General features: G+C 37.7%; 1 protein-coding gene across 1 annotated transcript in view; it reads right to left on the reverse strand.

The window, feature by feature from the left end:
* PGR (progesterone receptor) overlaps positions 1–16403 on the reverse strand; it is a 110071-nt gene that overhangs the window by 16499 nt on the left and 77169 nt on the right. Inside the window, exons 4-5 of the mRNA XM_018059880.1 lie at positions 11208–11513; positions 1692–1836 (exon numbers count right to left, since the gene is read on the reverse strand). Coding sequence (XP_017915369.1) covers positions 1692–1836; positions 11208–11513 — 451 coding nt within the window. The remainder of the gene's footprint in view (positions 1–1691; positions 1837–11207; positions 11514–16403) is intronic.

Here is a 16403-nt window from a genome sequence, read left to right on the forward strand (position 1 = left end):
TTGAACATGACTTTTTATAAACAAACTCAATATTTGGAATTTTGAATGTCTTCTAAATTTACTCACACTAATGGATTTTGAGGTTAAAAATGTTTGGAGTTGGAAGTTTATTTTAAACACACATTAACTAAGATTAATGTTGCTGTTCACTTTTACTATCACATTTTAAAAACCTAACCCAAGAAAGGAGAGCAAAGTTGTAGCAGTTAAAAATGTGGGATGATTTGGGAGAATGGTACTGAAACATGTATAATATCATATAAGAAACAAAGCACCAGTCTAGGTTCGATGCAGGATACAGGATGCTTGGGGCTGGTGCACTGGGATGACCCAGAGAGATGGTATGGGGAGGGAGGTGGGAGGGAGGTTCAGGATTGGGAGCACGTGTACACCCGTGGTGGATTCATGTTGATGTATGGCAAAACCAATACAGTATTGTAAAGTAAAATAATAAATAAATAAAAAAATAAAAATGTGGTGCTGAGAAACACTCAGAAAATATTTATTTACTGATTTCTTTCCTTGTGGATAAAATATATAAAATTTTGTGTGCAATCCAATGGGAGAGTGAATTCAATTCACAGAAATTGAATAGTGTAGAATACTTTGGTGCATTCAGTTAAGAATATTCGTGTAAAATGGCTACACTGTGAATGATTTTAGAGGAAATATATGGTGATATAGAAAAGAGAACATTAGCAGCATTAAATAATCGACAAGACAAACATGAATTCTGAATACTGAGGACATTTACTTAAGGCATTTTCTCAGCTATGTACTGTTTTGTAGTATCTGCACTAGTCGAAGAAGTGATCAGGAATGGTGGGAAAAACAAGACAAAACTAGATTTGACTCATGAGAGATAAAATTAATCCCAACCACCACTTGGATTCTTTGGCAAATTACGAAGTCTTGTCTGCCTTAGTTCTCTGAACTGTGAAATAAAGGGTGCTGATTCCTTACAAATTTCAAAGGACTGTGGGATAAAATAGAATAACATATATGAAAGTTACCTGCAATCTCTAAAGTTTAGTAAAGTTTAGTAAGGTTAGTAAAGTTTAGTATAACTTATCATTTTATATAATTCTGAGTCAACAGACTCAATTAGGACAGTACAAATACTTTCATGAAAAGATTCTATTCAGTTTAAAGTTCTATGTAGAAAGTTAATTATAGTAATTCCAATATAATCAAGCAAATTGGATTCAATTTTATTATCTTTCAATGTTTTAAATAAATTACCAGTCTAATTTATCCTCTAGGAAGACAAATAATATTTTTACTTTTTGAAGGTAAGTCAATACTTTTAAGCAAAAATATTCCTCATTTACTTCATTATTTTCAATACTGCCAATGTAAAATTTTAACTTGATAAACTAAACATTTATTTGGTCTTTAAGAAGACCAAATGTATTTCTTGATACATTTCTGAAGTTTAAGAAATTTTTATTTGTGACAACTATTATATATTGAGATAAAAGAAAAAGCTCTAAATATCAAATCACTGATAATACATTTTTATTAATATTGTCAGTTCAAGTTATATTTTGAGGTAGTTCCGAGAAACATTTCAGGACATTTTTATTATTTAGGACACTGGTGTATGATCATCTATTGAAATGTAGTTTTCAAGATTATCCTACATATACACTTTTGATAATAATAACAGCAAAAGTCAAGTTACTACTTACTCATTTAGTATTAGATCAGGTGCAAAATATAGCATCTGTCCACTGACATGCTTATAAGATCTCCATCCTAGTCCAAATACCATTAAACTCATCCAAGAATACTGGATGAGAGTTATTTGGTCATCAATATGTAAGTTCCGAAAACCTACAAAACAAATTTAAAAATAGAATGATCACTGTGTCAAAAATCACTGTGTCAAAACCTGAAAAATAAACCTTTGAAAACAGATGTAAATAGGGTATGCTCCAATACCTTGGCCACCTGATGCAAAGAGCTGACTCGCTGGAAAAGACCCTGATGCTGGGAAAGATTGAGAGCAGGAGGAGAAGGGGGTGACAGAGGATGAGATGACTGGATGGCGTCATCGACTCAACAGACATGAGTTTGAGCAAAACTCTGGGAGATAGTGAAGGACAGGGAAGCGTGGTGTGCTACAGTCCATGGAGTTGCAAAGGGTTGGACATGACTTAGCAACTGAACAACAACAAGGGTAATGTTTTCAGTCAAAATATTTATATACAAAAAAATCAGGAAATAATAATAATAATAAAGTCAGAAAAAATTAAAAAGGATAAGAGATTGGAATTCATTAAAATTAGTCATTGTGATTTAGCATTTCTGGGAACTCGCTAATTAAATCAAACATATATCATTCGTTCATGCAACATTTATTTATGGAGAGTCAATTATGGACCAGGCACTGTGTTAAAATGATGGGTTACAAAGACAAAACCCTTGCCCTAAAAAGAATCTTAAAAGATAGAGCAGGTAAGAAGGAATCCACCAGGCAGTAGAGAGAGTAGGAAAACTGCCCCAGACAGAGACAATGCCTGAGCAGAAGAAAGTCAGACTGCTGAGGAATCTCAATCGGTTTATTTTGCAAAACCCCCATTTTCGGTTTTGCTACGTCTAATTTTTCTTTAACAACTCTTAATTAAAGTTAGAGTGGATTCCACAGGTTTCCGATCACTGTTGCTTTCTGAAACTTAATCCAGTTTCATTTTAAACTCCCCTATGGCTTAAGAGCTTTAGAGTCTATATGTATATGGGCGTGTGTGTGGGGGTGTGTGTGTGTGGTGTGAGTGTCCTGGTCTTTCACACCTTCACAACCTCTCCCTTTTAGATCTTTCTATGGTTTTGGTGGAAGAGGAAGAATGGCAGGAAAGGGGCAAATGCATTGTGACTTACATAGTTTTTTCCCATCTCTTTCCAATTCTCTTTTTGTCTGCTTGGGAAAAGATAACCAGTTCAGCACTGATAATGTAAAGGAGGGTAAGGCAAAGAGGTGTTTGGAGGTGTGGGCTGGTGTTGGATCATGGGTGGTCTTGCACGCCTATGAAACAGCAAGGGGAGTGATATAGCCTGATTTACACTATGCACGGCTCACTGGTAACCATGTGGAGGATGTGTTCAAGGGAAAAGGTCTGAAGTTAGGGAGAGAAATTGGGAGCTATTGCCAAAGGCCAGGAGAGAGATGATAAAAGCTAGAAATAAGTCAACAGGTAGGAGTAGAGAAGATAGAGCACATAGGAGAAAGTTTTAAAGAGTAAAATTAAAGAAATTAGCAACTGACTGTATACAGATTGGAAAAAGAGGAAGTCAAATAGATGCTTCAGTTTTTACTTGAATGGTGCGTGATGATGATAACAGCATTACTGAGACAAAATAAAGGAGAAAAAACAGGCGAAAGAGAAAATAGTAAGCTTTGGACCTGTTTGAGGGACCAATGGAAGATCCGTTTGCACAGGAATTAGAGGTATGGGGACATATCGAGCAAAAGATATAAAACTCTCAATTATTTGTACTTGAGTACTTGAAACAGTAAAAGTGGATATATTTCATTAAAGGTAAAAGAAAAAAATATTTTGGTAGGATCATCAACCATGTTCTCTAAAGCTTTTTAAATAACATCTATTCCTTCTAAGACTCTGCTGAAGTCCACTTACAATGGACCTATTTCAAGAGTCAAACTTAATTCCTTAGATCTCAAGTGTAAAAGAACTTTATTTCCTGATTTAGTTAATTATCTCAAAGTAGACAGAAAAGGCTATCTTTCCTTCATGTACTTCCTGCTATCCCCATCTTCATATGAATAGCAGGAAGACTACTCTTTTCTTCCCTGAAATTCTTAGTCTCAGAGGGACCTAAAGCAACCTTAGCACATATTCATAATCAGCGGAACCACAGCAGGTATTTGCCCCTTTAGAGGCGGCGGGACCTCCCTCTGACTCCTCTATGCGAATAGCTTAGCCTCTTTTTCCCTCTGTGTGAATAGCTTCCCATTGTTTGCAGTTTGGTCAACCAAACTACAAAAGCAAGTACCCTACGTTCCCACAAGGAAGCTGGCTAAGGCCTCTGGTTCCCTGGGCTTGTGATCTAAGTTTGATCTGTAGAATACTTACTATCTGGACTTTGAAGCAAAAAATAGTAAAACAAAGATCAAGATATGTTTAGGCTTTACTTATGATGGTGGTGGTGCCTAACGACAGTGGAATCCACTGGGGTCATTTGTGATGCTTGTCTTGGCCCTCCAGAGAGGCCTTGGTTTCTGTCTCCTCTTCAGACTTGTCCTATTCAGTGAATCCCTGACGTCTTTTCAGAAAACTATGTTTTTCTTTTTTGTTTGGTTTTTAATAGCAGGATGTTTTTGGTTTTTAAAACTTAGTAGAGTTGGTGTTTATTGCTTACTTCCTGACTGACTCAGGTACAGAAAGACTCTCTAAAAATAACTAGCCAAGAAAAACTTGGCATGCAATTTTCATAATTCTCTCTTTATTTTCCTGTCATACATGCATCTTGAAGTTCATGTTTATATATTACCTGTTTTTTTTTTAAATTATGAGTCACTCAATACATCTAGTACAGAAATGCCACTTGTAAACTGCATACTTTATAGGCTTTAAAAAATGGGTAATTAAGTCTTCCATTAAGTTTAGGATCATTTGATAAGAGATAAATAATAAAGTTTCCTAATTCCTGAAAAGCAAGACTCCCTCAAGGGAGGCACATATAGACTTGGCTTATTTTGGGTATGTTATAATATAAAAGGCAAATCTTGGTGAAATAAAATATAAAATTACCAATATTTACAGCAGAAAGTATATTCCTGCTATGTAACAGAATGAAAAAAAAATCAGAAAAATAGCTTTATTTACTCTCCCTTTAAGTGAGATAAGTGTACAATGTTAAATTGACTTTAACACGCCTAGTACAGAAGTGCAATGTTTTTTAACCATTAACTGTAATATCATTCATTACTTTATCCTGAAACAAAGACGGGAACACTGAGATCAAATTCCCATTGATGATAATGATCAGGTAACCTCAGTACATTTGAGATGAGGATCAAAATGAAAACCTTCACACAGAGAAGTGATGGATGACCTGTAATTGTGTTCAACAAGTAGTAAAGAAAAATGCTCTTTCCTTTTAAGTGATTTGACCTGATAATTTCTGTCACAAACTGTCCAAGCCTTAATGCCTAAAGCAAATTGAAAAGAAAGTATACAGTGACACCTGGCCTACATGACCTTCTAGGTTCTCCTGGCTTAATCCCAAAGATTTGATAAAACCTACCAGTTGTGCTCCTGTAAAAACTGTCATGTACTGAAACAGTTAATCTATAACAAGGGAAGAGCATCAACTATCTCAGCACCTTCCCACACAAGCACAAAGGAGCTTCAGCACAGCAAGTGTAATCACTACCATACGTTTGATGAACTTATGCATAAATGCGAACTTGATGTGTAAAGATTTAAGGTAGCACAGTTCTTAAAAAGCTAAGGGACCTTCGACTCAATCTGGGGAGGCTTGGGGAAATCTTCCTAGGGCAAGCTGATTAGCATCCTGAAGACTAGTTAGGGGAAAATGTGGGAGAAGCGAAGGGCCACCAGGTAGGGAAAACAAAGTGGATGAAGAAAGGCTGGAAATTGAGCAAAGAGCTTTGTGGGAACCAAGACTCAGAGGTGCTTGAAGTGGGAGAGTGAGAGAGAATGTAAATTCAGGAGCCGGAAGGACCTGAAATAGTAAGGCTAAGAAGTTTGACGTTCTGGAAAGGGACGGGAATAATATAACAGATGATAATTGCTTTTGAAAAGATGAGCCTAGTGGCAGAATTGAGGACTATCTGCGGGCAGTGTGAAACTGTGATAATAGTGTCAGTCGGCGGCTGTGACTGAAACCTAGGGGAAAATGATAAGGACTTAAAATAGCTCAAGGTAGTAGCAGTGTAAATAGCATGTATAATGAATCATACATATAATAAGCAGAGTGGACAGAGGTGAAGGAAAAAATGAGTGGATTATAGCCAAGATTCTGTCTGCAGTGCCATTTCAAGATATAGAGAAAGGTCTTAGGCTTATGGAGTAGAAGGTCATGTTGGCTTGGAAGCTCATGTAGGTGGAAATGTGTAATAAGCACAAGAAATATATGGTCCAATACTTCTGTAGAGGATCTAGGTTGTCACCATGTAAGTAGGAATCATGAGAATATAATGGGAGCTGAAGACAAGGCCGTAAGTGAGCAAATCCAGCCCTGCAGACTGAGAAACTACTGGAATAGAAGATGGAACCAGGAAATGCCAAATTCATGGGAGAACAAGTCCACAAAGGAAACAGATGTGTAAATCGAGAGAAACATATCTGCCTGGAAGGGATGAATGCTACAGGAAGTTTCAGCAAGATACGGCTCCTTCGTCATGGCTTCAGAGGTATGAGAAACATGGTAAGGGCTGCAAGTACTCATTTGATCTGACGAAAGATTTTGGTGACATTGGCAATAGTAGTTTCAGTGGAATAGAACATTAGAAAATCATTCTTTAATGTCTTCATGAAAATACTACCAAAGCCTGACTTTACTCCAAGAGGGCTAATCTCATTTCTTTTCCATCACTTTTTTGGGGAGAAGTAGTTTAATTTATTCATTTGATTTGGGGTGAGAGACAAAAATATTTTGTCATGCATGCAATGGCTATTACTGACTCAAAAGATATTTTGGCATGCTTCAAAGGCAAAAAAACAGGCAAAGGACTGTTCTAGTTTTCTGATACTGACGAATGCAAGTAGTCTGGCTGAGAAGTAAAATATGTTTACAAATGCCAAAGCATTGGCCTGAATATTTTTTTCCAGCAAATAAATAGAAGAATCAAGGCAAAATTTATGCAAAGGAAATATTTCTCCTAAACCTCTCTCTCACATCAATTCTGCTACGATCTATTCTGCTATAATACACAGAATAAAGAATAAGGATGAAGTTGGACTGGGAATGAGTACTTAAACATTTAATATCCAGTCTACCCTGACTCAGCCCACAACGTACACCTCTAAATTTACTTTCTGTGATTCTCTCCAATATAATTTTCTCAGTGGTTTCTTCATTCTTGGATGATGAAACCCCCAGAATGCCAGTGGTGTTTGAGAAACTATACGCATATTGTAGTCTCTCAATCAGCAGCTGCTAACAATTTTAATTACTATACTGTGGGGGGAAGGTATGATAACATTTTTATGTTACTAAGGGACCTTCACTCTTCTAGAACCATTCTTATCTGGTCTAATTCATTATTCACCAAACACACCTCATGATTCCCTTATTTTACACCATCAGCCACACTATTCCTTCTATCCAGAATGCTTTCTCTTCTTAACACTATTTATCAAAGTCTTACTTCTCCTTCATGGTGTACTTTAACTGGTACCTTGTCTCTGAGTCCTTTTCTTATCCCTAAAGACAAAAATGTTCTTCTGTCTCCATTTTTTTTTTTAAATATCCGTACCTTTTATCACTTTCACATACTACTACAGATCATCTTTGAATAACACAGATTTCAACATGGGTCCACTCACCCAAGATTTTTTTTCAGTCCTATAGTACGACATGATCCATGGTTGGTTGAATCTGTGGGTGGAGAACTGGTCTAATTTATTACTCACCAAACATACCTCTTGGTTTCCTTATTTTACAGTATTAGCCTATTCAGAATGCTTTCTCTTACCTATATGTGGATTCTTGGCTGCTTGGACAGTCAGTGCCCCTAACTCCCTCGCTGTACTAGGGTCAATTGTATAGCTAGTATGGGGCTTCCCTGGTGGCTCAGATGGTGAAGAATCTTCCTGCAATGCAAGAAACCTGGGTTTGACCCCTGGGTCAGGAAGATCCCTTGGATAAGGGACTGCTACCCACCCCAGTATTCTTGCCTGGAGAATTCCATGGACAGAGGAGACTTGCGGGCTTAGCCCATGGGTCGCAAAGAGTCATACACGACTGATTGACACCTTCACTTTTTTGAGTATCTTTCCTTCCACTGTTTTGAATGTTCCTTAACAGAGGGAATACATCTTGCTCATTTTTTAAATTTTGCAAATATTATGCTACTTTAAGTTTCAAAAAGGAAAACATTACCCACTGAAAGTGGAGCTAAGTGTCAATGTAAAATCATTCATATATAGATACAATATGTCAGAGACAATGTAACCTCAGAGTACACTTGTAAATGTACTGTCATGAGGCATATTTTGTGAGACTCCATTAAATAGAAAAACAAAGGTATTTCTGAAATAGTATGGTAAAGATGCCAGATACGCTGTGATCACTGTGACCCGTCAAAGACAAAAAGAGCGCACAAAGATGCAGTGGGAGTCCCTGAGCAGGCTGCACAGGCCCTCTCGGGGGCTTGCAGACACGCACCCTGTGGCTCTCATGTGTGCTGACACCTTGGTGATGATCATTAGCCTGCATCTGATTTTTTCTCTCTCAGAGAAATGTTTAAAATTATCTTTTTTTCTTTGCAAAGTTAAAGGGCATTGGCTTATTTGGATAAACATATATACCCAAGGAATTTTAGGTCTTGAACAAAAACTTATTACATAACGGTGTTTTCACTTCAAATCCCTACAGGTCTACTATTCAAACGAGCCTAACCAGACAATGCAGGATATTGTGAATAAGTGCTGTCTCTGTTTAGTTTAGGGCTATGATTCCTTTTGCCAGAGCTTCGGGGCAGGTTTCTCTTCTCTGATGCCTCAAAAGGCCTGAAATCTTATCTTAAGCTGACTCCCAAAATACGCTTTCTGTTTGTGAAAGAACTGTCTGATCTACCGACATGTTTTCTGAGCAATATCTTTTTTTTTTCCCCACTTTAAATAAGTAAACTATCAATAAGCTTCATTTAACTAAGTCCATCTTTCATGGATCAATAACCCTGTGAGTGAATAGATAAAAGAAGTTTCCCTTATGGACAAAACTGATGCCCAGGTGCGAGGATGCACTGCACTGCAATTCAGGGCCATCACGAGCCCAGCCTGCTGACTCCTCTAACACCACCGAGTAAGGCTTACCTCTTGCACAAAGGAAACATGCAACAGACATTTCTTGAATGACCCACGTGAATAAAGCTGGAAGTTTTTGAGCAGCTAGTAGTTGTGAGAGCAAATATTTAAACACATGTCCTTCTGAGTCCTCCCACAGAGGTCAGGATTGTCACTCTGCTTCACTGACTGCTTTCATCATTCATCCAAGTTACTCTCAGAATTCAGACCATGAAAATATGGCGTGAAAGACCATGGGCCACTTAGTACTTTGATAATTTTAATGCTTCCCTTATTATACAGTTAATGGAAACAACATATGTAATCCTGGTGATGCCATCATTCTTGTTTATTTATACACAAATTACATTTTGCAACATTAAAAAAGTTGCCACCAAATGCAATGTGAAAATTTTCTCTCACTCTTTTGGAGGGTGTGTGGGGATCAAAAATCTAGACAGATAGTTGTATTTCAACTTAGGAGACTCAATTAATTTTTTTCCAAAATGAATAAATTATCTTTGCAATTATAATTGGTTATTTTCTAACTTTGCTAAATGAAAATATAGTCTTTTTTTAACAGTAGAGAATCTACAAAATGAAAACCAAAGAAATATGAGCTATGTCAACAAAAATCAAAGAAAGAACCTTTCTAAATAATAGAAAAACATAAATGTTTAAACACATAAACACTCATATTTTAAAACTGAAAAAGTTTGCCAATGTTATTGTAATATTTTAATAAAAATCTATCAAGTTTGATAACCACTTTACAGTAAACTTTAAAAAAAATTCAGAACTTTTCTAATTAAAAAAACCTTACCTGTCCAAAGCCTTTCAACAAGAGTGAAGCTAATAAGAACCTGGGCATTTTGATTTTTGATGTTACTTTATCTTCACTAGAATAGTGAGTTTAATTAACTTTCTCAATATCTATTTTTTTAAAGAGTCAACAAATAGGAATCTATTTTTCTTTCTGTCTCATGTAAACTTGACTTTTCAATAACAATTCATCTATTATATTACAAACCTTTCAGGTGGAATAACTGAGAAATAATATTAAGGCAAATTGGGAAATGAATTTTTTTTTTAAAGGCTATTAAATTTACTTGGAGACTAAAATGTATAATATGTTTAATTCTTGATCAGATATTGGAAAAACAAACTAGTCTAAAGGAGTATAAGGTTACTATCCGTGTGAAGAGAAAATAACTTTAAAAAAGGTTTTATTTCTAATTACGGGATTAATGCCTCCACAAGTAACTGTGTACATGCGTTGAAATTGCTTTAGTCATGTCTGACTCTTTGTGACTCTAAGGACCGTAGCTTGTCCAGTTCCTCTGTCCATGGGATTATCCAGGCAATAATACTGGAGTGGATTGCCATGCCCTCCTCCAGGGGATCTTCCCAACCCTGGGATCAAAGTGGCGTCTCATCTCCTGCCTTGGCAGCAGGTTCTTTACCACTAGCGCCACCTGACAAGTAATTACGTATTATTCCCTTAGCTCTGCAGTCCAAGGTTTAGCGGGTGAGAACTACATCCCTGTAATTCTTTCAGTCTCTTGGCTCCTATGGAACTGTGCTGAGAAAGCAGAAGTAACTAATAAAATGGCTAAAATCCTTTCATGATAACATAATTCAAATTCTCACTGTCTGGGTATAAATTCACAAAGATAGTGACTGGAGGTTTCTCTGTGTCCAAGTCATTTGTTTTAGGTTTAGCAATTTTATTTCTTAATTGACTTTAGATACTCTGCTACACTCTGAATACTGTTTTGACTTGTTGTATGAATAGATACATTCAGTCTTATTTTCAACCACATGAGGTTGGTTAAATTTGGATTTGGAATGAACTAGACATTTCTGAGAAGATGGTCAATTTCTCTTTTTCTGAACAATGAGACTAACTAGTAGATAATACAGAGTTATGCTATTCCTTAACTGCTTCATATATGTAATTCTTGATTCATCAACAAGACTCAAAATGTTGTCTATGTCTTTTTTATTTCCATAGCACACAGTAGGGTCCAAGACAAACAGTATATAATATAGGGGCCTAGATAAATATTTTGAACTCCTGAAACACACACAACAACCCCCTGTTTCTACTCCATTTAATTTATTGCATGGCCTGTTTTATTTAGCCACCCACTAGTATGAAGCCATAGTAAAAATTTTTATTACGTGCTATTATATACAAATTATTATTACCTGGCAGTGACTTAGACCACTTGACCACTGAGAGAAGCTGTCTCTCGCCAAGCTGATTCAGACTTGTCAGCAGAGAGCTGGAGGTATCAGGTTTGCTGTTGTCATGTCCTGCATAGACCATATCTGGTTCAATGCTCATGAGCAAGTTGATCAGTGGGGGGATCAACTGCAAGTCTTGGCTTGGTGAAAAAGTGATTCTCTGGCTTAGGGCTTGGCTTTCATTTGGAATACCCACTGGCTGTGGGAGGGCAACAGCATCTAGTGTTCTCATAACTCTAACTTTATTGAACTTTTTAAACTTTCGGCCTACAGAGAAGGAAAAAAAAAAGAAGAAGAAAAAAGGAAGATCATGTAAATACACAGAAACTAAATATTCCAGCAGAAAATTATTTCTAATGTCTTAAAATTACAGCATTATAGTGTTATAGGTTTTGGTTATCAGTCTAATACAATGAGACCTAGTAAGTAAAAAGGTTAGGTCTCAGACATGGATTAAAGAATTAATTACAGCAGCATTCACTGGATAGGCTTGGGTAATTACACCAGTATCCAAGGCAAGGTTATGGAGCTTTGCAGTTAAAAAAAAAAAAAAACAAACATGTAGAAAAGACAGATGACTCTTAGTAGAGACTAAGCTCAGTTTTGGGGGCTTCCCAGGTGGCGCTAGTGGTTAAGATCCTGTCTGCCAATACAGGAAACATAAGAGATGCAATCCCTGGGTCTGGAAAATCCCCTGGAGGAGGGTACAGCAACCCACTCCAGTATTCTTGCCTGGAGAATCCCATGAACAGAAGAGCCTGGTGGGGTGGGTACAGTCCATAGGGTTGCAAAGAGTCGGCCCCGACTGAAGTGAACTTAGCACGCATGCACGTAAGTTCAGTGTTGGTCAATATTCTGATAGGAGTATTAGAATAGTTATTACTATTGTGACCAAACTGTCCCAAAACTATTGCTAAAAACTACTTTAATTAAAACATAACCTTTAGTAGATGTTGAGTCTTATTTTGAATTTTATTGTTGTAAGAATCTGTTAAAGGATATGCATATACACAGGCAAACCCCACAAAATCTTGTACACAATTTCAGTGAGTTCACGATCAGTTGAAGTTCCCTGAAATCAATACATGGACTAGTATGAGATCTAAGGACACAAAATAAAGAACCTCATCTCTAAATTAAGGGGGGAGAGAGTCCACATCTTGTGCTGGTCCGACCACATTTGTATTTCTAGACCATTTGTAGAATTTCTATTTCTAGAATTCTTTCCACCGCTCAATTGCGATGTGTTAGGAAGAAAAACGTTCTGACAGGAAGATGAGTAGAAAATCCGTCATGTGAGGAGTGGTTGAAGGGGATCAAGATATACAGCTGGGCCACTGCTAGCTCCCAGAGGCTCTGGGGTGGTCAGAGGGCAGGGTGGACTCCAGCCCCTGAAGACTCTAAGTGTCTGTGCTGTTCCGCCTGGAAAAAAAAAGGCTAAGGGAGGCTTGATAACACTTTGCAATCATCTAAGCAGAGATTGCCATCGGCTGTTTCCAAACGCCTGTTCTGGCTCACAGCCGTGTTTTCTTTGGCTCACACAATTCTTCCCAGAGTTATGAAAACATCTCTGAATTAGCTGGGTGGCAACAATCTGTTAAAGCCACGCTGCAGCTGCTGCTTTGGACGGGGCACAGACAACCCGCAAACTGTTGGTAGGCCTTTGGTCAGTTTTCTTAAATCAGATCACTCTGCCCACTTAAATGACCTGCCTGGACTCAGCAAGTACTTGCCCTGGTGATTTCTCAGCTCAGGTAATTTTATTAAGAAAAGGGATTCTATTTATTCTATGGAGCCCCCCCTCCCCCAAACTGTGCTAGAACCTGCAGGGGACAGATAAGCAAATGCCAGTCAAAACACAGAAAGGATCCAGAAGTGTTTAAGGAGATGAAGCAGGTTTTTTTGTGAAGGAATGAGTTCTTTGAGGGGAAGGAATTGATGTTTGTGGAGTATCTGCTTTATATATGTATCATGTTGCCTCACAGTAAGTGGGAATTATTAATTCCATTTATAAATTAGGAAGAAGAAGAGTAGAGAAGATGGCATGCCCAATATTAGAGTGATGGAACTTGGATGATGTGGACTCTGAGTTCAAACTCTTTCTCACACAATCTCCCTGGGTTTTCAGGCAAGGACTTCATGGTCATCTGGGGGGATTCTGAAAAAGAAGTCTAGGTGAGAGATGCTGGAAAAAAGCACAAAGGTTTGATTCCTTCCAATCCTAAAATATTGTGATTAACAGAAAATAAGACTTACACCCTTACCAGTCTCTTCTCTCCCCAACAACTCCAACATGGTTTTCTTTTTAATTTGCATTAACCACCTTTCTCTTTTCTTCCATTTAAAAGAATTAATTAATTTTAATTGGAGGATAATTACTTTATAATATTGTGATGGTTTTTGCCATACATTGACATGAAACAGCCACGGGTGCACATGTGTCCCCCATGCTGAAGCCCCTCCCACCTCCCTCCCCACCCCATCCCTCTGGGTGTCCCAGGGCACCAGCTTTGAGTGCCCTGCTTCATGCATCGAACTTGCACTGGTCATCTGTTTTACACATGGTAATATACATGCTTCAGTGCTATTCTCTCAAATCATCCCACGCTCACCTTCTCCCACATAGTCCAAAAGTCTGTTCTTTACATCTGTGTCTCTTTGCTGCCTTGCATATAGGATCATCATTACCGTCTTTCTAAATTCCATATATATGTGTTAATATACTGCATTGGTGTTGCAATTTATAACTTACTTCACTCTGTATAACAGGCTCCAGCTTCATCCACCTCATTAGAACTGACTCAAATGTGTTCCTTTTCATAGCTGACTTCAGTTCTGGTTTCATCATGATTTGACTACACTATGAAACTATGTAATTTTACTGAAAACCAAAGCAAATATTTTACACTTTGATTAGTGTAAAAAGTCTTATACACAAAATAAATCCCAAGACAATTTCCTAACATGTTGATTATACAAAGAGCAATTTGAATTAATATAGAAATGTTCACGTTTCTGTTTGTGATCCAGTCTTTTCATGAATCCTAGTGAAAAAGAATGGGGGACATGTGATAAAAGCAAAATTGAAAGGTGAACTAACATTAAACTAGATTATTTACATATCTATCTTATATAATTTAACTTGATGCTCAACCATTTGAGATAAACACTAGCATTTTCATTTTTTTAAGATGAGGAATAGGTTTACAGAGGCTAAGTAATTGGCTAAATTTATAGAGATAATAAATGCCAGAGCAGAGATATTAATCAAGGGTTAATTTCTTTTAGTCTTTCTTTTACTTACTCATAAAACATTTATTGAGTGGTTTTATCTGCTAGGCATCATTTAAGGTTCTGAAACTGTAGCACTGAATAATCAGACAAAGTATCTGCTTTCGTGGGGCTTATATTCTGAGGGGAAGATGGAGAGGACCTGTAAACAAATAAAGAGTAAGATAATACCAAACAATAGCGTGCACTATGAGTGAAATGGTTAATGGTAATAGAAAGTAACCTGAGGGAACAGGACAGATTTAAAATGGTCAGGGAAAGACTATGGTCTTTCCACCAGACCACGCTGCTGCCCCTTCATATAGCCTTTATTTCTCTAAATCTGTAGGCTAATGACTCTTTCTGAGCAGATCAAAGAGTATATGTTAAAGGAGAACTTTGCACACCAGGAAAATTAACAGGAATTGAATAAATGTACAGTATTATTAGGAGATGCTTTCCTGAAGCACTCAGTTCATTCAGCTCAGTTGCTTAGTTGTGTCTGACTCTTTGCAACCCCATGGACTGCAGCACACCAGGCCTCCTTGTCCATCACCAACTCCTGGAGCTTGCTCAAACTCATGTCCATCAAGTTAGTGATGCCATCCAACCATTTCATCCTCTGCTGTCCCCTTCTGCTCCTGCCTTCAATCTTTCCCAGAAACAGAGTCTTTCCCAATGAGTCAGTTCTTCACATCAGGTGGCCAAAGTACTGGAGCTTCAGGTTTATCATCAGTGCTTCCAATGACTATTCAGGACTGATTTCCTTTAGGACTGACTGGTTGGATCTCCTTGCAGTCCAAGGGAATCTCAAGAGTCTCCTCCAACACCACAGTTCAAAAGCATCAATTCTTTGGTGCTCTCTCACATTCATACATGACTACTGGAAAAACCATAGCTTTGACTAGATGGACCTTTGTTGGTAAAGTAATATTTCTGCTTTTGAATACGCTATCTAGGTTGGTCATAGCTTTTCTTTCAAGGAGCAAGTGCCTTTTAATTTCATGGCTGCAGTCATCATCCACAGTGATTTTGGAGCCCCAAAATATAAAGTCTGTCACTGTTTCCCTTGTTTCCCCCATCTATTTGCCATGAAGTGATGGGACCAGATGACATGATCTTAGTTTTCTCACTGTTGAATTTTAAGCCCACTTTTCCACTTTCCTCTTTCACTTTCATCAAGAGGCTCCTTTAGTTCTTCGTTTTCTGCCGTAAGGGTGGTATCATCTGCGTATCTGAGATTACTGATATTTCTCCTGGCAGTCTTGATTCCAGCTTGTGCTTCATCCTGCCCGACATTTTGCATGATGTACTCTGCATAGAAGTTAAATAAGCAGGCAGACAATATACAGCCCTGACGTACTCCCTTCCCAATCTGGAACCAATCTGTCATTCCATGTCCAGTTCTAACTGTTGCTTCTTGATCTGCATACAGATTTCTCAGGAGGCAGGTCAGGTGGTCTAGTATTCCTATCTCTTTCAGAATTTTCCACAGTTTGTTGTGATCCATACAGTCAAAGGCTTTGGCATAGTCAATAAAGCAGAAGTAGGTGTTTTTCTGGAACTCTCTTGCGTTTTTGTTGATCCAACAGATGTTGGCAATTTGATCTCTGGTTCCTCTGGCTTTTCTTGAAGGAATTTTCCTGAAGCTCTAAATTGTTACAATCTTGCCTCCTCTATACTCCACCCCCTACAAGACATGTTTGTTCTTTCCAAAACACATCTTAAGAGATGCAATAACTCATCTATCTATAGCTTATGAACATGTGCCATGTGGGGAAAATGAACCTTGGCTTGGCCATGTCTGTGTATGAATCCTATCATTTAAAAGCATTATATGGGGGGCAGATTCAGCTTTTAAATAGGGAATTTGCCTCTCAATACTGT

This window comes from Capra hircus, chromosome 15 (genome assembly GCF_001704415.2).
Source record: "Capra hircus breed San Clemente chromosome 15, ASM170441v1, whole genome shotgun sequence".
NCBI lineage: Eukaryota > Metazoa > Chordata > Mammalia > Artiodactyla > Bovidae > Capra > Capra hircus.